This window comes from Gossypium hirsutum, chromosome D05, assembly GCF_007990345.1.
Source record: "Gossypium hirsutum isolate 1008001.06 chromosome D05, Gossypium_hirsutum_v2.1, whole genome shotgun sequence".
NCBI lineage: Eukaryota > Viridiplantae > Streptophyta > Magnoliopsida > Malvales > Malvaceae > Gossypium > Gossypium hirsutum.
This window is the reverse complement of record NC_053441.1, coordinates 18,318,538-18,339,137: the sequence shown is the minus strand read 5'-3', so window position 1 is coordinate 18,339,137 and position 20,600 is coordinate 18,318,538. Positions and strand designations below refer to the sequence as shown.

The 20,600-nt window shown below is 34.5% G+C and overlaps 2 protein-coding genes across 12 annotated transcripts; both read left to right on the top strand.

Annotated features, from left to right (window-relative positions):
* The first annotated feature begins 439 nt into the window (after positions 1 to 439).
* LOC107905573 (cold-regulated protein 27) lies at positions 440 to 2,281 on the top strand. 10 transcript variants are annotated; one of them, XM_041094145.1, is made up of 5 exons: positions 440 to 826; positions 1,127 to 1,318; positions 1,415 to 1,595; positions 1,887 to 1,971; positions 2,084 to 2,281. In XM_041094145.1, the coding sequence occupies exons 1-4, from the start codon at positions 761 to 763 to the stop codon at positions 1,961 to 1,963; spliced, it is 516 nt and encodes a 171-aa protein (XP_040950079.1). In that variant the 5' UTR covers positions 440 to 760; the 3' UTR covers positions 1,964 to 1,971; positions 2,084 to 2,281. The 10 variants fall into 10 exon arrangements, with proteins under 10 accessions (XP_040950079.1, XP_040950080.1, XP_016687745.1 ...); XM_041094146.1 differs by having other exon boundaries at positions 1,887 to 1,987; XM_016832260.2 differs by having other exon boundaries at positions 642 to 841.
* Positions 2,282 to 3,661: 1,380 nt separating this feature from the next.
* On the top strand, positions 3,662 to 7,293 carry LOC107905570 (coenzyme Q-binding protein COQ10 homolog, mitochondrial). 2 transcript variants are annotated; one of them, XM_016832251.2, is made up of 5 exons: positions 3,662 to 3,962; positions 4,614 to 4,970; positions 5,087 to 5,282; positions 6,302 to 6,433; positions 6,858 to 7,293. In XM_016832251.2, the coding sequence occupies exons 2-5, from the start codon at positions 4,654 to 4,656 to the stop codon at positions 6,978 to 6,980; spliced, it is 768 nt and encodes a 255-aa protein (XP_016687740.1). In that variant the 5' UTR covers positions 3,662 to 3,962; positions 4,614 to 4,653; the 3' UTR covers positions 6,981 to 7,293. The 2 variants fall into 2 exon arrangements, with proteins under 2 accessions (XP_016687740.1, XP_040950077.1); XM_041094143.1 differs by having other exon boundaries at positions 3,735 to 4,970.
* Positions 7,294 to 20,600: the final 13,307 nt, after the last annotated feature.

Genomic DNA, 20,600 nt, shown 5'->3' with positions numbered 1-20,600 from the left:
CTCAATGACGAAAAAATTAATTAGGACTTTTCATTTGCGAAAATTATTAACCGTTAGTGGTGTTAATACAGCTGATCATAGACACTTTAAACTTAAGACAGATATATACATATTAAATGAATTTCGATAAATGGTTTTTATACTCCAATGTAAAAGTGTAAAAAATTGATCATATTGCCAATGTGTTTTTGATGCGACAATTTTCCCTAATAATAAATTACTTTTTGGAAGGCTGAAGAGGATTTTGAAAAGAAAAATGAGAAAAAATAAAATTCCTAATTCAAACTTCAATATTTCAACTTAGTACCTATAAACGTCAAGATATTATTAATTATAGTTGATAGGATTGTCCTTATGATTAGATGACTAGGGTCTTATTATAAAAATATCTTTTACATAAACAAATCCAAATATAAATAAGAAATAAGAAATAGGAAATAGTTGAAGGAAAAAAAAGAAAGTACTGCTACATAATCTTATCTCCGAAGTTAAGCGAAAAGGAGAGAAAGAGAGCGAGGGAGGGAGGAGATATTTTGAACACTCCAACAAATATCTGGCGCTTGTTTTAAGGAGTGACGTGGCTATGTGAAAGTCCTATGACACGTGTAAAAGTGATGACAAGTGTAACTTTCTTTTGTCAATCCTCATTCCTCGACTGATCACCTTTTCAGTACATCTCACCTGCCATCATCTCTACCCCTCCCTTCAAATATATTTGTCTTCATCGCTCTGGGGATCTTTTCTTAAGGTGTTTTTTTGCATGGAGGGTATCAACAGAATTGAGCCTCGGAGGAGTCTAGAGGCGTCTCCCTCTCAGTTGACTAGTGTAATTTTCACATGGGTTTGCAGCTCAATTTCCTTGCTTCACTTTAAAACCACCTAATATACTAATAAAACACTTTTATAGGCTAATTTTTTATTTGTTTATTTTCAAGCATGCATCTTCTTTTAATTTTTCATTTACAACCGTTCTTCTTTTGAGCATTAGTTTTATATTTGGTATTTATTTACTTTAATTTTGGATTGTTGTTTTCTAATCTGGTTGCTGGCAAGAATTACGTACTGTTTTAATTTCTTCCCTTTTGCAATAACTTGCTGATGATGTCTGTTGATGATAATACAACAGAGTTCTGTGGTGGCAGAGTCTACCTCTACTGAATGGACAGATGAAAAGCACAGTTTATACCTTAATTCCATGGAAGCGTCATTTATTAACCAGTTATATGATTCTGTGAATCTTGTTGGCTGGAACTCACAAAAGGAGAAATTGGAAAGACCAAAATCATCAAGGCAAATACACTGTACCTCTTCTGGCCAGGTTCAAGGCTGATCTCTGCTCCTTCATAATGATGGTGTTCCTCTGAATTCCCTATGCAAAGTCTTATATACTGCTTTCTTCCCATCTATACTGCAGTTTAAAGTTCTTCGAGGTGGTTGCTGGAAGAAGATCAATTTCGAAAGACCTGGATTTCAACCTAATAAAACTAATGGCTCTCGTTCTTTTGTGGGAAGCCCTTGGATCCAGCAGTTCAGATCTGGATCTAAGTCATGTGTCTTAGCCTCCTCTAGTCTTCAAGGCAATGCTTCAACCAGAGGTAAAAACAAACAATTTAAATGAACACTTTCATGCATCTCATTACCCATAGTTGGCCGAGATTGTGAAGATAACTTTATTTCACTTGGCAGTACTACAACAGATGTCCGCACTGGTATATCGGTGTGTGCATGATGATTTAAAATTGAATGGTCCATATGTCAACGTTTAAATTGAAGTGCTTTCACTAATATTTTTCATATCTATTATAATCACCATTTCTATATATATGTATCAAAATGAACATTTTATTCAAGATTATCAGAACTTTGGCTGGAGTTTTTGTTTGCAGAGGTGTCTGATCAGAACTTCGTAGATGAGGAAAAAGGTGAAAAGGCTAGCAATGAGAATGTAGCTCCAAGAAGCTGAAACCTTTGGTAACTGTTGCTTCATGTAATGATGAGATCAAATTGTTAGCATTGCCATTGATTAATGATCACCTCTTTAGTCCTAAGTTTCTGAATACTTTTTCATTTTTCTGTTTTTTAGTTTCATCCTTAAGGTGAAGCCTGCTTTAGCAGAAGTACCTAGCTTAACATGTATTGGCACGGCAGCTAGATAAAGAGCTTCCACCAGTGAATATTCATTTGGAAAATAGCAGATGTTTTGTTTAGTTACATCCTGATATAGTGAGCAAACCCAAGGATACTCTATAAATATTAAAAACTTTTGTGACTTCATACTCAATGCTTGTGTTACTTGCATTTGCGTACGTATAAAGGAATGACACTAACAAAGAGACAGATAGGAGTAGTTCATAGAGGGCAGTTTTTTTCCTTGCAAATATAAACAAGTGCGGCCGACATTGGTATTTAGTGCCAGAAAGAGGAGTTATAGGGTTCAAATTTAAAGCATTGTTGATATATAAATTTATACACTTGCACAGGCAGTGATGGTATGATCTGAGAATATTTTGGTCTACCCTGTCCTTCTAAATGTGCATACTATTGCCATAGCAGTTTTTGAACTCAGAATGGATACTTTGATCTGAGAATATTTTGGTCTACCCTGTCCTTCTATATGTGCATACTATTGCCATAGCAGTTTTTGAACTCAGAATGGATACTTTGTTATCATCTTCATAGTGTAACAAAAGGTTTATACTAATTTTTAGTGAAACTACAATGGGTAAAGTAGAGCAATGCGTTGCAGATAGTTTGCTGTGTCCTATTTTGCAGTTTTCATATATGGTTCTTTTAAATTGTAAATGATATTATTTTAATAGTTAAATTATGATCTTATTTGTTTTTTTAGTATTGCCACAACTATAAAAAATTATATATAAAAATCAAACATGATTTTAATTAAAATGTTAAAACAAAAATCCATGGTTCGTTTATTTATTTAATATGAGAAGACAAAATCTTTGTTATGAACAAAGTGAAAACATATAGGGAATACAATAAGAAAAAATACCTACAATCCTAACTTAACAAAGTTGATATCATTCCATACTGATTGGATTTCCCAAGTCACCCCAAGTAATTTCTCTTTAGTCCAAGACACTACAAATGAGAAACCCATACGATAAGAAGATGGAGAATTTTTATTGTGATATCTTCCGGATCTTCCATCCAACATACACGTTATAAGTTGGCGTCGTGATGCTCTCGATTCTCGTCACCAAATTATTTTGCATTAGTAGTTAGTGATTACATTAGCTCTCATAAGCTTTAATCGCACTATTGAGGTAAACCGTAGCCATGATGATAACGATTGGATTTGGGGTTTCTCTATTATTTCTTAACTAAGTTGTTATTCAATTTGGATCGAGAAATTAAATAGTGTAGAATTAGTTTCGTTCGATTTTTGTTTCAATAACATAAGAACTAATTTGGACCAGGATCGTTTGCAAGTACATTTATTTCACTATTGATAAAAATTAATTATTTTTTGGGAGTCATGATTCTTCTTCTCTATGGTATTGTCTTTTAAGATTTAAGTACAAATATGTTTTGTCATGCGCAATTATATCAATTTTATCATACATTGAAATTTTTAGTCTAGTTTTTTGACTTTAATTTAGATTATATTAATTTTTAGCATGTTTGTGTTGTAATGATTTGATTCTATTTTACGATTACTCAGACAATTTGTTCAATTGTTGTGATTACCGTATTCGCATTTGTGATATATTTGTTACACTTAAGCAAAATTGTTTTATCATTATTTCTTGATTCCGTGTACGTACTTACACCGTTTAGTGTGTGTTGCGTGTGAATATTGTTATAAGTTGAGGAGGTGGAACAGATTCATTGTCAAAAAAGAAGGAAGGACAAGTAAATTTGGAATCTGCTTTATGGTTTGGTTAAGCTAATTGTAGATCAGCTGCCATTTGACCTTATGGCCCATGGGCTTTGGTATTGAGGTTGAGGGCTAATCTTTGATTTTCTTTTTTTTTTGTTTATAAAAAACTAACTTTCACGCCTTGCCTGTGAAATTATAGATAACGAAGATATAATATTAATAATTTAACTTTCACTATTTTAATTTTATCATTTTCATTTTAAATTTTTTATATTTCTTTGAAATATCATGACCTGATAATCTACGTCACATTTCATATGTAATTTATAATAAAAAAATCTAGAAATTCCTCAAAAAAATAAAAAAAAAATCTAGAAATAATTAATAGCCAGCATCATTTTCAAAATCAAAATTAGAGAAAATTCTCAAATTCTTAAATTTAGAGAAAATTAAAATTTATATTAGTTTTTCTCTTTCGTTTTTTTTTTCCTTCAGAGAAACCAAAAATGATATTAATCTAGAAACTTATCACGCAACCCTTAAATTGGAAATTGAAACCGGGAATATCCAGGAACCTCACTCCATGTCCCAAACAAAGAAATTTCTATGGTAAACTTGTCCTTGTTCTTCTAAACGACGTATCTTTTCTTTCCCTCTTTCCCTGTCAACTTAGGGTTTCCTTTTTTCCTTTTTTTTTTAAAGATTTCCTATACCTTCTACACATTAGTCTTCATCATTGATTTTAACCCCCCAATCTTTTTATACCTAACAGTTTCAATTCGTGCCTAATTGGCTAATTCCTGAAACTTGCAATGCCGCCATTTTTATCGACCTCAAAGGCGGTCGGGTCGGTAATATCCCGTAGAAATGTGATTAACCAGTTTGTTAGGCACGCAAAGAACGGAGGGCGGACCGGGAACTTCGGTCAAATCCGATGGGTTACTAGTATTTCCGGTATCCAAATGCCGTCGGTTCACCCGTTACTTGGTTCTCGCAAGGTGGATTCCATTGTTCCATTAAACTATTTTTTCAATCATTATACTCTCCAAAGGAGACAATTTTTAGGCTGTGGTGACGGCGAAGAAGGCGGTGTTTTATCTAAAGTTTACGAGGAAAGGATCGTCATGGGGTAATTTTATAAAAAATCTTCTCTTGAATAAAGCTTGTTTTACTTCCGTTAAGAGATTTAAGTTAGTATTAGCATTAGATTTCTTATTGGATTATGATGATTTTGTTGATAACTAGGTATTCGCCAGAACAATTATTTGATGTGGTCGCAGCTGTTGATTTGTATCACGGATTTGTTCCTTGGTGTCAGCGGTCTGACGTAATTAAACACTATCCAGATGGATCGTTTGATGCTGAATTAGAGATTGGTTTTAAGTTTCTGGTTGAGAGTTATGTTTCTCATGTAGAATTAAGCAGGCCAAAGTTTGTGAAGGTAATAGCAGTGAATTTCACCCTTATATTTAAAACTGCTGCTTTCTCTTTGCTTGGCTTTTATGTGTTCTGTAAGCTGATGGTATCTACTTAGCGATGTCTATTGTATTAAGATATTGGATATTTGATGCTTGAAAATATTGCAATATGCTAAATACAACACATTTTATTTGGTAGATACTTTGAGAATGGAGTTGAATTTCAATACGCTGTTTAGTTGTAAACCTTTTTGCATGCTTTGCCATTTCATGAAATTGAAGATGAGTGACAACATTTACATTGAGCATGCTATTGTCTTTCTCTGGATATGCTACTTGCAAACTGTTAAAGCCTTCATTGTCCTATATATTTACGGAATAGAGTAGTTCTTGATGTAGATTGGTTGCCTGTCTGAGAATGTTTCCGGTGCAACTTATGTGAACTCTATGCAATGCATTTAGGGGGATTCAGATGCCAAATTTTGGATTAGGGTGAACTGGGCATGATTGAGATATGATACTTAATGTTTTGAACATAACCTCACCAAAACTGGAATGAAGCCATTGGACAGCAGCACATGTTTTTGTCACTCTCCCTTCTCCCAAAATATTGAAGTTAGAATCCATTGCCATGTAGCCTCAACTTAGAAAGAAATCATCTTATTTCCAGTCAAAACAATCTCAAACTCGAAAGTTTGCCTGAATGTTTTGGGTACCATTTCAAGTTATCTTATAGTGGATTTTTATTTGTTTAACCTGTATGCTCGTGGAGTATGTATGTGATCTCTTTTGCTCCTTAGGATTGCAATGGCATGCTACTTCATATTGATTGCTTTTAACTAGGGTTTCCTCTTGGCTGGATAATACGAAGAGTCTTTTCTTAGTCCCTGTCTATGGCATCTGCGGGCTACTATTTTGTACTTGTAAATTATAAAAAGGATATTACTTGGCTCATGTCTGTATAGATGATCCCTTTTTTTTTTGTCCATGAATTTAATTTTTTCCCTTACTGATGATCTGACCCTGTATAATGTTTTTGCAGTCAACTGCATCACAAAGTAGCCTTTTCGATCATTTGATAAACATTTGGGAATTCAATCCTGGACCAGTCCCAGGAAGTTGCAGCCTTTACTTTCTTGTGGACTTTAAGTTCCAGTCACCACTCTATCGGCAGGTAATGTCCTAATAGGCCATAGGGCGTTTATAGGTCATTACCAATACTTGATTTTCCCTCTTGTGGTATGCGTGTAACAATCACTCTGCTGTTTGTTTTTTGACTTATTATTTCTTTTCTCCTTTGATGAAATGTTGCCAGCCCTTGAGTAGTTGTTTTAGATTCTTGTTAACCACCTGAACCTTCTTCCCTTCTGTTCTTTTTTAATATAACTGCATCCATATTGTCAGCTAGATGGGTTTCAAAGCATTTTATTGCTTGAGAGTGCATATTTTCGGTTTCAAATATATAAATATCCAAGGACCAACAGAGTTTTAACTATTAATTTTATTGCTTTATAATAGATAGGTTTAAAAAAGGAAAATTTTATCTGAGGTAACTTGAATAGTCTTGGATCATCCTAATATTTTGGTGTGTGTAACAGGTGGCATCCATGTTTTTTAAGGAAGTGGTGTCCCGAATGATCAGCTCATTCAGTGAACGTTGCCGATTGATTTATGGGCCAGGGGTTCCAGTCCTTGAGAACTCTTATGGAGAAAGGACATAAACATTTGTTTTCCAGAAGCAGCTTTTGAAGTGCATTTTAGGACAGCAGCTGGAATTATAAGGATACTCACAATGCCTGCTGGGTAGTGTGTTTTCTGTACTGCCCAGCCATTAAAACTTGCCTTAACCATATTAGGTATTCGTTTGCCCTCATCCAATTTTCACAAAGATCAAGTGATTGTCATTCAACCAATTTTCAGCTATGTCTATATTTTACGGTTTACAATTGATAACTATTGAATTATCGATCATGCATTTGTGTTGTTGCACCCAAGAATCTTATGATAGCATGATAATTTTCACTTTAGTTGGAATGAAGGGGTCTTCTTTTTAGTGTTGATAATGCACACTGGTTCTTGTTTCCTTTGCTTTCTAAAATTTCACCATAAATTTGGCAAGTTAAAACGACTCATCGGTCCCGGCATATATGCCTATTGTCTACCCATAGCTTAAGTCTTGGCCTCAGGCCCAATCGTTCTGATATTGTAAACCCAATAGATTTCAAATATCTAATTGGAAAGATATTATTTAGTGGAAGTATAAAAGCCTAATGAGGTTGCGTTATAGTGAAAACTTATGTAATTCGGATTTACTTATAAATTAACTCTTTTCAAATTCGTATCCTGGCACGGTAACTTTTAGCTTTTCATTCATATTTAACAAGCGGATGTGTTCGTGTGTCTGTATGGGTGGAATGCGTTTTCTTGCCATGATTATTACAAGTAATATTTGTTCCTTTTAAGTTATAATCATGTCATAGTCATCAATGTCTCTTAAGTTATAGAACAACAATAATAGAGCTTTGCATCTCGTTTAAAGATTTAATTTAACTTGATTTTCCAAGACTACTGAATATAGGTGAATACAAGACAAAAATAAATCTTCTTAAAGCTTAGGATATTGTTGGGCTTCTGCATTTGGAGGTAGAAATAAATGTTGAGAGGAAATTCGGGATGTGTTGTTCTAATTTTATGAAGTGACAAATCAAGCATTTGAGGATGCTTCACCATGGCCGTACCATTACATAGGAAGAATTAAGAGGATGCTAGTGACAATGTTCCCCCAGGTGTGATAGGCCTTCATCACATCAGTTTCTGCCCACCTATTATGCTTACGTGCCCATCGAATTGCCCGTCACTAAATCTGAGTTTGAGATTATAATACACGGGTGAAGTCAAGAACAGTGATAAAAGGAGATTGAAATTAAAGATGTTCATGAGTTGAGATAGGTTAGTTTATGATTTAGAAAATGTTCAAATTGGAGCACAGTTTAATCCAATAATTTCAAATAGCTCATTTCATTATTTAAAAATTAAAATATATAATTTTATACATTTTTACAATGAAATTTAAATAAAAATATTTTTGCAATTTATTTAACAAAGGCAAAACATTCTGCCCAAACCTATAACGAGTGGGTTACCTAAACCATGAATAGAGCTACACAAAATTGGAGGAGTTAAAAAATGTACTGCTATTTAAATTTTTAAAAATTCTAATTGTTAAACAATAATTTATTGTGAGGTTGCCAAAATAGAGAAAACACCATATCTTTTTAAGTAAGCATTAAAGAATTAATGTCTCGACTTCAAAAAGGTATAACTTAATTGATCAGTTAACATAAATATACCTACTTGATTAAAAAATAAAAATAATACTAATGAATGAGGTTTAGATAAAAAGTGTTACCGAAATTTATAATTTCAGAATAAATATTTTAAAAGGCTCAAACATCAATATACCTTTAAAAATTTAATTTTTAAATATATAATATTAAATTTGGGTATTATATACCACCCGAATAACATGTTGTGAAAATCTACAAGACTACTCTTGTATTTGGATTAGATTAAAAGATAGGAAAGTGAGGGAAAATAAGCACATTTCTCTTCTTTGGATGAATCTTTTTACTAAGTCAAGGAGAGTATTTTCCTTTGAATTACTCCATTTTTTTTATGAGGAGAATGTTGAAAACAAGAGTAAAGGATAATTATGTAAAAAAAATTTTCCCATCCCCTTAATCATTTTTCATAAATTATTTTATATAAAAAATAGAATTTAAAAAAAAAGTAATTATAATAATCTTTACTTTCCTTTCATTTGTTTAACATTTTTTTTAAAATAACAAATTTAGCCTTTTAACTTTATATCGGCTCTTTTTCTTTTTTGGTGTCATTTAGAATGAGTTAAATTTATGATTAGTAGCAGTAATATCAAGAAGACTTGTCTATCATTGATTGTCCTTCACATCTATTACAAAGAGAAAAGATTGAATACGTCACTTTGAATATAATAGTTGACGTGAAAACAAGTGTTGGTAAAAATCCTTGGAGAAATCAATGTTTGGAAATCGATAATAAAGAAAAGCAGTGTCTACTTTATTATTATTATTTATTAAGGATTTCACTTTAGATTAAACTTTTGAACTGGCAGATGTTTTGGGTACACTTATTATAGTTTAAGGATTGGCACGAGTTTGAGTGGGACTGGGGATCGGAAGTCTGGGCCGCACCATTTGTGAATGCCAATCATCAATCGTTGTTGTAGCTACCAACACATGCGCATTGCCCCTTCCTTCAAATCCCCCCATCCCCTTCCCCTTTGTTTTTCTGCAGCATTAATAAAAAAGGGTGTGGTGAAGAAGACAAGAGAAAGGAAGCGGGGTTATGGAAAATGGGTAATGGGTAATGGGTAATGGATGACAGGCCAAAACTCACGAAAACGACCCTTGACAATTACAAACACCAATATGATCTATAAAATCATAGATTTAGACTCTGATTTTATGTGGACTCGCCTTTGCCATTGAATCTTCAACCAAAAAAAAAGAGCTTGTCATATCAAATATTGATCAAAGCGTTTGGAACAAAAATTATAAAAAGAAAAAAGAGAGGATGATGAGAGTGAGCCCACATTCAAATTCAATTGTATGCCTATGCACCATGTAATCGATTGGCTGTAAGTAAGAGTTGTCAAGATCCCCCTCATCTATTTACCTCAAATTATAAATAATCCTAAAGCCCACCCAATAATTCATGTACTTTCGGAGATACCTCCAGCTGGAACTACTCTTTTATTACATACCAATATTTCCCACACACTGTCCCCCCCCCCATCCATGATGATTGGATATATGTATTAAGCAACCCTCACATTCCATATCAAATATGACCAACAGCTAATACATTATATCTTTTTCTTCTTTTCTCTTTTTATCTCATCTACTTTTTATATCAAATAATTCAATTAATAGGCTTTGATCATTATAATTAGCAAGAATTCAGAAGTTAGGTAACAATGCTAAAATTTATCATTAAATTGCATCCATTTATATACAATAAATTAACAAAAATCAATAATTCAAGAATGAAAATCAAATATAAATTGGGGTCTATATATAATAATGCGGCGAGGCGCGAAATCTCACATCAAGCAAACAAGCAGCCATGTTGAGAAGAAAATATCTGGAGGTGTACGTCCCAGAATTGCAACTGCATTGCTGCCCCACCACACAATGTGGTCGTGGATCCCGCCCTCCACCTATTCCTATTGCTATTTTTCATATTGAGGTTGACTGCTTATTTTCCAAACTCAAATCAAACTAATAATAACCATACCATTTTATTGTTAATTTAACTAAAAAGAAACTTGTTGATAAAACTAAAATTGGTATTTTTCAACCTTTTTTTTTGAAAAAATAAAAATAAAGATGATCTCGAGCTTAACAATTGGCTTATCCAATATAGAGAACAAGTTGTTGATGAAGGAAGAAATTCATTATTGACGGCTATTAATTTGATGCTGATACGTTATCTTGGCGTTGTTACAGCAGCTCCCAAAAGTCGCGCCTCTCATGAAAATCAAAATTGAATGTTCTTCAACTCTATCCATACGTGTGTGTGAATAGGGTCCAGCAAGTTGATAATGTAGCGAAAATCTATAGCCAAAATCTTTTACGACTGATACATTGCACATCTTTAATAATTCCGTACATGAACTTAATCCAGACATGCTTAGCTTTTGCCCACTTGCTATAATATATATCCTATATGCTTTTCGTACCGTTGTTTTATTATTATTGATTGTATTATATACCTCTAAATTATAGTCTAGGTTTTTAATTGGTTTTCAAATTTTAAAATATTTAAATTGAGTTATATACGTATTAGTATGTATTGGTTAGGTCTTCTACTAACTTTGCCACTAGTTTAGACAGACGTGGATTAAATTATTTACATGAACAACTTGGATATATTGTAATAAGAAAAAAAAATCCTTAGACATTTTTTTTATACATTTGATATATATATGAGTGTGCCTTTACAATTAGTGTTACATGTTTTAAACATACTCCATGACCCACATAAGATCCAAATGGGCGTTTAATGTCTAAATTGACAGTTAAACTAGAGAAATGACTCAATTGATATAATATTTAATACTTTGACAGCTGAATAAAAATATGTTAAAATTTATAGACCAATTTAAAATTGAGCGATGGTTTGAAGAATGGATTTAACCATTTTTTATACACCTGAAATTTTTTTAATCACCTCGTTGAATCTTAGTTTGGTTGACATCAATATTGTTATTATCGCAGAAAGATGTGAGTCCAAACATGTAAAATGCATTTATACCTCTTATTTAAAAGTTGAGAAGGTCGTTACATCAAAATAACTGTATTTGATTATTGAAAATTAAAAATCTAACATAAAATGCTATGTTTTACAAAATGCAGGCACTGCTTTACGGACTGCACAGTTGATATACTCTTAATTTTCTTAAGGTAAAAAGCATTTCATTAATAGTTGGATAAAAAAACAAGAGAAACCAAAAATCCAAATCAACATGCTTAGTTATAAGCTTATACATCCATTCCTAAATCTCTTACTTGTTGGGTATGGGTCCCACTATGTGGGAAACCCATAATTTCTGCCACATTTTATTGTCTCTTTTTTGGTTTTGTCAAAAGCCATTTTGGGGGTTTTTAACGGGTGTTGGGCAAAAATTTTAGTAGAGCCAAAAAAAAAAATCTCAAATTAAAACAGAGAGAAAGAGAGAAGAAAATTTCAGTTTTTCAAGTTTGGTGCAGCAGTGATCAACTCTTCGATCGAAGGTTCATCCGTGGTTCGATTGAGCTGATTTTTGGACAGCAGCTAGGCGATAAGGTGTTCTTGACTTTGTACGGTCGGATTTTTCATCCGAGTCTTGTAGCGTGGAAATACCCATTTTTCAGCAGCTACGTTTTTGGTGATGTTCTCTCATTTTTCTCTCTTTTGCTAAAGATTACATATTGTTAGCCTTGTCGTAGTTGAATGCTTGTTGTAGGCTTGTTATTGTGATCTTGTAGTTGAACATTTGATGATAGTGGAACTCTTTATCGGACTCTAAAGTCCCGTGGTTTTTACCCTTGATTTAGAGGGGTTTTCCACGTAAAAATACCGGTGTCTCTATTTATTTTTGTTGTGGTTGCATTAGTTGATTTGTGGTTGATTAAGGTTGCTAGAGAACATATCTTGTGCTATTGTGCTTGCCATAATTTTTGACAGGAGTTATAAGGAGAGAAAGAACACAGGTTGTGCTTTCGCTTTGTTTCGGTTGTTCGGTTTCTTCCCAACAAACTGGTACCAGAGCTTGGTTATTGTGTCAGATAATTATGGAAATTAATACGAGCAAGATGATTATGTTGAATGGCACAAATTATCAACTTTGGCGGAATAAAATGAAGGACTTGTTGTTTGTGAAGGCTTTGCATCTTCCGGTCTTTACTACTCAAAAACCCGATTCGAAAAGTGATGAAGAATGGGAATTTGAGCATCAACAAGTGTGTGGCTTTATTCGGCAATTTGTTGAAGAAAATGTTTACAACCACATTGATCAGGAGACACATGCTCGAACATTGTGGGAGAAGCTTGAAAGCTTGTATGCTTCGAGGTCGGGCAATAACAAGTTGTTTTTGCTGAAGAAAATGATGGCGCTGAAATATAAAGAAGGAATGTCTATAGCTGACCATGTTAGTGAATTTCAGAGTATGATGAATCAGTTGCTTGGTATGGGTGTCAAATTTGATGACGAGATTTTAGGATTTTGGTTGCTTGCTACTCTACCAGACTCTTGGGAGACCTTTCGAGTCTCACTCATTAATTCTGCCCCACAGGGTATTATTACTTTGGATTTGGCTAAGAGTGGTGTGTTGAATGAAGAGGTTAGAAGAAGATCTCAGGGTTCTACATCACAGTCCGAGGTGTTGGTTATCGAGAACAGTGGGAGAAACAGAGACAAAGATGGAAAGGGTAGAGATAAAAGCCGAAGCAAGTCAAGATCGAGATACAAGAATCTTGAGTGTCATCATTGTGGTAAGAAAGGTCATATCAAGAAATATTGCTTCAAGTGGAAGAAAGAGAACAAAGGTGGTGGTGATAAACACGATCGGAATGACGATAAAAAATCCGAGCGTGTTGCTACTGTTACTCGTGAAGATCTGTTAGTTATTTGTGATGAGAATTTGGTCAACCTAGCATGCGACGAGACTAGTTGGGTGATTGATACTGGTGCATCACTTCATGTCACGTCGAGGAAGGAATTCTTCACATCTTATACTCCTGGTAATTTTGGGGTATTGAAGATGGGTAATGATGGTTTGGTTTCGGTTATTGGTATGGGAGATGTTAGCTTGGTAAGTAACAATGGAACAAAGTTAACTCTCAAGGATGTCAGACATGCACCGGATGTCCGTTTGAATTTGGTTTCTGCAGGAAAGCTTGATGATGAGGGATTCTGTAACACCTTCAGTGAAGGGCAGTGGAAGCTGACTAAAGGCTCATTGGTTGTGGCTCGAGGAAAGAAGAGCTCAAATTTGTACTTGATGCAAGATTTGACTTCTCGAGAGACGGTGAATGTGACACTGAATGACAACTCAACTGAGTTGTGGCATAAACGACTCAGTCACATGAGTGAGAAGGGGCTTAGCTGTTTAGCGAAGAAGAATCAACTTTCGGGTTTAAAGAATGCTACACTGAAGAATTGTGCTCATTGTCTAGTAGGAAAGTAGAAAAGAGTTTCATTTAGAAGCCATCCTCCTCATAGGAAATCAGAGTTGCTAGAGTTGGTCCATTCAGATGTTTGTGGTCCGATAAAAGTAAGATCACATGGTGGTGCACTTTAATTTGTGACTTTCATTGATGATTGTTCAAGAAAGCTATGGGTTTACACTTTGAAGTCTAAAAATCAAGTCTTTGAGGTGTTTAAACAGTTTCAAGCATCAGTTGAAAGGGAAACTGGGAAAAAGTTGAAGTGCATTCGTACTGATAATGGTGGCGAGTACACAGGGTCGTTTCATGAGTATTGTCTGCGACAGGGAATCAGACATCAGAGAACACCACCAAAGACTCCACAGTTAAATGGGTTAGCTGAAAGAATGAACCGAACATTGATTGAGAGAGTCAGATGTTTGTTGTCAGATGCAAAGTTACCAAGATCATTTTGGGCTGAAGCTTTGAATACAGTGACACATGTGATAAATCTGTCTCCTAGTGTTCCTTTGAAAGGTGATGTGCCAGATAGAGTTTGGTTTGGTAAAGACGTGTCATATGATCACCTACGTGTGTTCGGTTGTAAAACATTTGTTCATGTTCCAAAGGATGAAAGATCCAAGTTGGATGCCAAGGCTCGACAATGCATTTTTATTGGTTATGGTCTAGATGGTGAGTTTGGTTATAGACTCTATGATCCAGTTCAGAAGAAACTCGTGAGAAGCAGAGATGTTGTCTTCATTGAGGATCAGACCATTGATGACATTGATAAGACGGAGAAAGTGGATTCACAAGGTAGTGGTGACTTGATCGATGTGAATCCGGTTCCCCTAGACTCTTCACCAGATCCTATCCAGAATGATGTGCATGGTGATGTTAGTGGTAACCATCAGACTATAGGTGACTTTGATACTCCCATGGATGATGTTGTGAATGATCAACAACAAGCACCTATAGCTCCACCAGCAGTTCCACTTCGAAGGTCTTCCAGAGATCGACGATCTTCTGTCAGGTATTCTCCTGATGAATATGTTCTTTTGACTGACGGGGGAGAACCTGAATGTTATGAAGAGGCTATGGAGAGTGAATGCAAAGATCAGTGGGTTGAAGCGATGAAAGACGAACTTCAATCCTTGCATGAGAACCATACTTTTGAATTGGTGAAACTGCCTAAGGGCAAAAGAGCTTTGAATAATCGGTGGATTTACAGGTTGAAGCAAGAAGAGAAGTCTTCATCTCCACGATACAAAGCTAGATTGGTCGTCAAGGGTTATACTCAGAAAAAAGGGGTTGATTTTAAAGAAATATTTTCTCCGGTTGTGAAGATGTCCTCTATCAGAACTATACTGAGTTTGGTAGCTTGTTATGACCTAGAGGTTGAACAAATGGATGTGAAAACTGCTTTTCTTCATGGTGACTTGGAAGAAGAGCTTTACATGGAGCAGCCAGAGGGTTTTGTTGCACAAGGGAAAGAGGACTATGTGTGCAGATTGAAGAAGAGCTTGTATGGTTTGAAGCAAGCTCCAAGGCAATGGTACAAGAAGTTTGAGTCTGTTATGGGGGAGCAAGGCTACAAGAAGACTACTTCTGATCATTGCGTGTTTGTTAAGAGATTCTCTGGTGATGATTTTATTATTCTTTTGCTCTATGTTGATGATATGCTTATTGTTGGTCAGAATGCTTCTAGAATTGAGAAGTTGAAACAAGAGTTGAGTAAATCCTTTGCAATGAAGGATTTGGGGCCAGCAAAGCAAATTTTTGGCATAAGACTGACACGTGATAGAAAGGCCAAGAAATTATGGTTATCACAAGAGAGGTACATTGAGAAAGTACTTCAAAGGTTTAGTATGGACAAAGCTAAAGCGGTGAATACTCCCTTTGCTATGCACTTTAGATTGAGTGTTAAGCATAGTCCTTCCACAGAAAAGGAGAAGGAAGAGATGCAGAAAATTCCTTACTCTTCAGCCGTGGGTAGTTTGATGTACGCAATGGTTTGCACGAGACCAGACTTGGCTTATGCCGTTGGTACAGTTAGTCGGTTTCTTTCTAATCCAGGCAGAGAGCATTGGAATGCAGTTAAGTGGATTATGAGATATCTTCGTGGCACTTCCAACATGAAACTTTGTTTCGGCAATGAGAAACCTGTTCTTGTTGGGTATACAGATTCAGACATGGCCGGAGACATTGACTCGAGGAGATCTACTTCAGGTTACTTAATCACTTATGCAGGGGGAGCTGTGGCATGGCAATCGAGACTGCAAAAGTGTGTTGCATTGTCCACCACCGAATCAGAGTTCATTGCAGCAACTGAAGCGTGTAAGGAGATGCTTTGGATGAAGAAGTTTGTGCATGAGCTTGGTTTTACTCAGGAGAAGTATGTCCTGTATTGTGATAGCCAGAGTGCTATTCATCTTGGTAAGAACTCAACTTTTCATGCTAGATCTAAGCATATTGATGTGAGGTACCATTGGATACGAGATGTTCTTGAAGCTAAGCTGTTAGACCTTGAGAAGATACACACTAATGATAATGGTGCTGATATGTTGACGAAGGCCTTACCAAGAGGAAAGTTTGAAGCATGTTGTTTGACCTCCGGCATGGAGGCATTCCCCACATAGTTGGAGGGGGAGATTTGTTGGGTATGGGTCCCACTATGTGGGAAACCCATAATTTCTGCCACATTTTATTGTCTCTTTTTTGGTTTTGTCAAAAGCCATTTTGGGGGTTTTTAACGGGTGTTAGGCAGAAATTTTAGTAGAGCCAAAAACAAAAAAAAAATCTCAAATTAAAACAGAGAGAAAGAGAGAAGAAAATTTCAGTTTTTCAAGTTTGGTGCAGCAGTGATCAACTCTTCGATCTAAGGTTCATCCGTGGTTCGATTGAGCTGATTTTTGGACAGCAGCTAGGCGATAAGGTGTTCTTGACTTTGTACGGTCGGATTTTTCATCCGAGTCTTGTAGCATGGAAATACCCATTTTTTTGCAGCTACGTTTTTGGTGATGTTCTCTCATTTTTCTCTCTTTTGCTAAAGATTACATATTGTTAGCCTTGTCGTAGTTGAATGCTTGTTGTAGGCTTGTTATTGTGATCTTGTAGTTGAACATTTGATGATAGTAGAACTCTTTATCGGACTCTAAAGTCCCGTGGTTTTTACCCTTGATTTAGAGGGGTTTTCCACGTAAAAATACCGGTGTCTCTATTTATTTTTGTTGTGGTTGCATTAGTTGATTTGTGGTTGATTAAGGTTGCTAGAGAACATATCTTGTGCTATTGTGCTTGCCATAATTTTTGACAGGAGTTATAAGGAGAGAAACAACACCGGTTGTGCTTTCGCTTTGTTTCGGTTGTTCGGTTTCTTCCCAACATTACTTTTAATAATGGTCATTATCCAAAATACATAGAACTTATCATGAATAAAATTATCTGCATAAAAATAAGTTTGCCTTAGAGAAATAGGAGCATTATCATGAATATATTTTAATTGGATAAACTATAAAACTACCCACTTTTGTTTGTTTCAGATTATATTTTAATCACTTATGTTTGAAATTTTACGTTTCAGTCACGTTTTTGTTTTATTACGAAGTGGTCACTCTACCGTTAGCCCCGTTACTTCCTTAACGGGGTCCTACGTAGCAGTCCAAATGTCAATTTGGATGTCTTACGTGGCAAAATGATGAGTAGAATTATACCCTAAAACAATCACTACAAATTCAGTTTGATATGATGAATGAATGGTACTATATAGAATGCAAGACCCACGACGTTTAGAGTTCCTTAAATAAAACAAACGTGAAAAATCAATGACTGTATTAATGGAATGCAGCCAAGGCAGTGATATATTGCAATGTGACAAGAGGACACTAATGCATGTATGATTTTGAATTTTGTTACTTAGTCTTTGCATAGGGAATAAAATCCGAGAAAGATTTTTCTCATGATGGGAAGCCATGCATGCATCTTGAATCCTTGATGCATGCTTGAAGCAGAATTCCTGAGCCAGTCTATTCATTTTGAAAGTATTCAACTAGGAAATGATCAGTATTTACTTGCAAATACTATTGCTCGATGTGTCCTTCAACCTACATTGGATAATAATATTTTATGTGTGATAGCCCGAAATAGGGCCTAATCGGAATAGTGGTTTCGTAAACACAAATCCGAAGTGAAATAGTTTAATTTTATAAATTTTTATTAGTTACTGATTGATTGAAATATTGTGTGAAAATATGGATAGGAAATTTTAATGCTTTAGTGCTTAATTGAATTTTTAGGACTAAATTGAGAAAAATACAAAGTGTGTCTAATTAGTGATTAAATGACTTAATTGAATTATTGCATGAAATTGGAAGTGTTTATGTGGCAATTAGACCATAAATTAGTGTTATGGACACAAAAGGGTATTTCTAGAAAAATATCTAAGTAATGGGTCAAGGGCATTTTTGTCCAAATTGGGTAAAAGACAAAATAAAGAGAAAATAAGTGTCCATCTTCTTCAAAAAAATCAGAAGCTTGCTGCCGAAAGTTTCAGGTTACCATAGTTAAGGGTTTTGATTTTCCTAAGCTCAATTGTAAGTGATTTCTTGCCCCGTTTTTAATTATTTTCGTATTTTTATGCTTATTGAAGCTTGAATTTCATGTTTCTACCATTTAATTTAAATGAAATTAAAGTTTAAAAATTGACCCATTCATGATATAATTGTAAATTGATTAGTGATGTTAGATAATGAATGTTTGAAGTGTTAATTACAAGTTTTACTAGATGAATTTCAATGAAAAATGTTGAAAAAGGGCTAAATTGTGAAAGATGGTAAAGTGTGCATAAAGTTGTGATTTTGTGAAATTGAGGCCCGTTATGAGCATGAAATATGATTTAGTGAAGTTTGAAATTTAAGAATTTAGAGAATTTTATTTTTACGAGCTTAGGGACAAAAGTGGAATTTTTGAAAAGTTATGGGGAAAAATGTAAATGTGTCAAAATGTTGTGTATGAATTGTATTTGAATGGAATATTGATAAAATGTATTAAATTGTGTTAATATAGATCAAGAAAGAAGAAATAGTGCAAGTGATCGGGGAAAAGAGAAAGTTATCGACTAAATTACAAAAATAGTCGTTTTGCATCCGAGGTAAGTTATATGTAAATAATAGTTATATTTGTATAAATTGTGAATTATATTTGATATGTGAATTAATATTGAATGTGGAAGGAAAGTTGTTCATGAATTATTTAAGTGATAAAGTGTTGAAAATAAAGTGTTAAGTGTAAATTCCCGGTTGAACTTAGGAATAGAATTGGATACAAGTGACATGTCACTAGAGACCAGTGTTACAGTGTTACAGTGAGTCCCGGGTGCTGGGTGATCTAGCATGTGTTGCAGACACCTGACAGCTTGTGTGAGCAGACCCGTGGACATTTCCAGTGTTATTGATCAGTGGTAGCTTCGACTACATTTCAGTGGTAGCTTTGGCTACATCCAGTGGTAGCTTCGGCTACATATCAGTGGTAGCTTCGGTTACATATCAGTGTGGCACTTATGTGCTAAATCTCTACGTATCCGTGTATATTCCAAGTGTTCAACGGGATTAATAATGAATTAAAGTGAATATGAAATGTTAAGTGTGAAAATGTATATGCAAGTGAATTGGTAAGATTGTGTATGTGTAAGTGATTGAAATTGCTAAGAAATGTTTTGATTAGTTATATGTTAAAAGTGTTAATTATTAATTGAGTAATTATTGTTTACATGTAACTTACTAAGCTATTTATAGCTTACACATCTCTTTCTTTCCTTTGTTTTATAGTGATTTGAACTTGATCGAATAGTGGACCGTCGGAGCTCGTATCACACTATCATAACCATCTCGGTATTATGTGCTTTTCAAAATGTTTAAACTATGGCATGTATAGAGTCTTAATCATTTTGAGCATGTCCAAATGATATGGCTAATGTTAGCTATTGAAGTAGTTATTAAAGAATATGTTTTGGAGTTATGTATGTTTATATGGTAACTAATTCAAAAAAGCAGTTTCTTTGACAGCAGCAGTGACGTGAATGTGAAAAATCACCATAAATAGTAGAAATGGAATTAGAGGGTGAATGATATATATAATTAAATCTTATCAAGTCTATTTTTACATGAAAGAAACGGTGTAGGCAAAGGAATTTTATATTTTGAGATATTTAAATTTTAGTGAGACAGGGTCAGAATGGTTTTTGAAGTCCCCTGTTCTAACTTTAGAAAATCATTATAAATTGTACAGAAATAATTATAGGTCATAATTTATATTTTTAGATTCCTTAGTGAGTCTATTTTCAAAATAAATTAATGGTAACCTTATATGAATTCTGTACAATTAGATATTTGATTTTTAGCGCCAAGAGGTTAGATCTGTCGAGCTGTGAAACAGGGGATACTTTAATGAATAAACTGTACTAATGTGGTAAGTCAAAAATTCTGAAAATTTTATGGTAAGTAGGAATATGAGTCTAGTTTCACGGAAAATTTACGGATTTAAATTTTGAGTTTTGTAACTCAAGTTATAATTAAATTAGTGACAGTTGCGCAGGTGGACAGTGTTGTTATGAA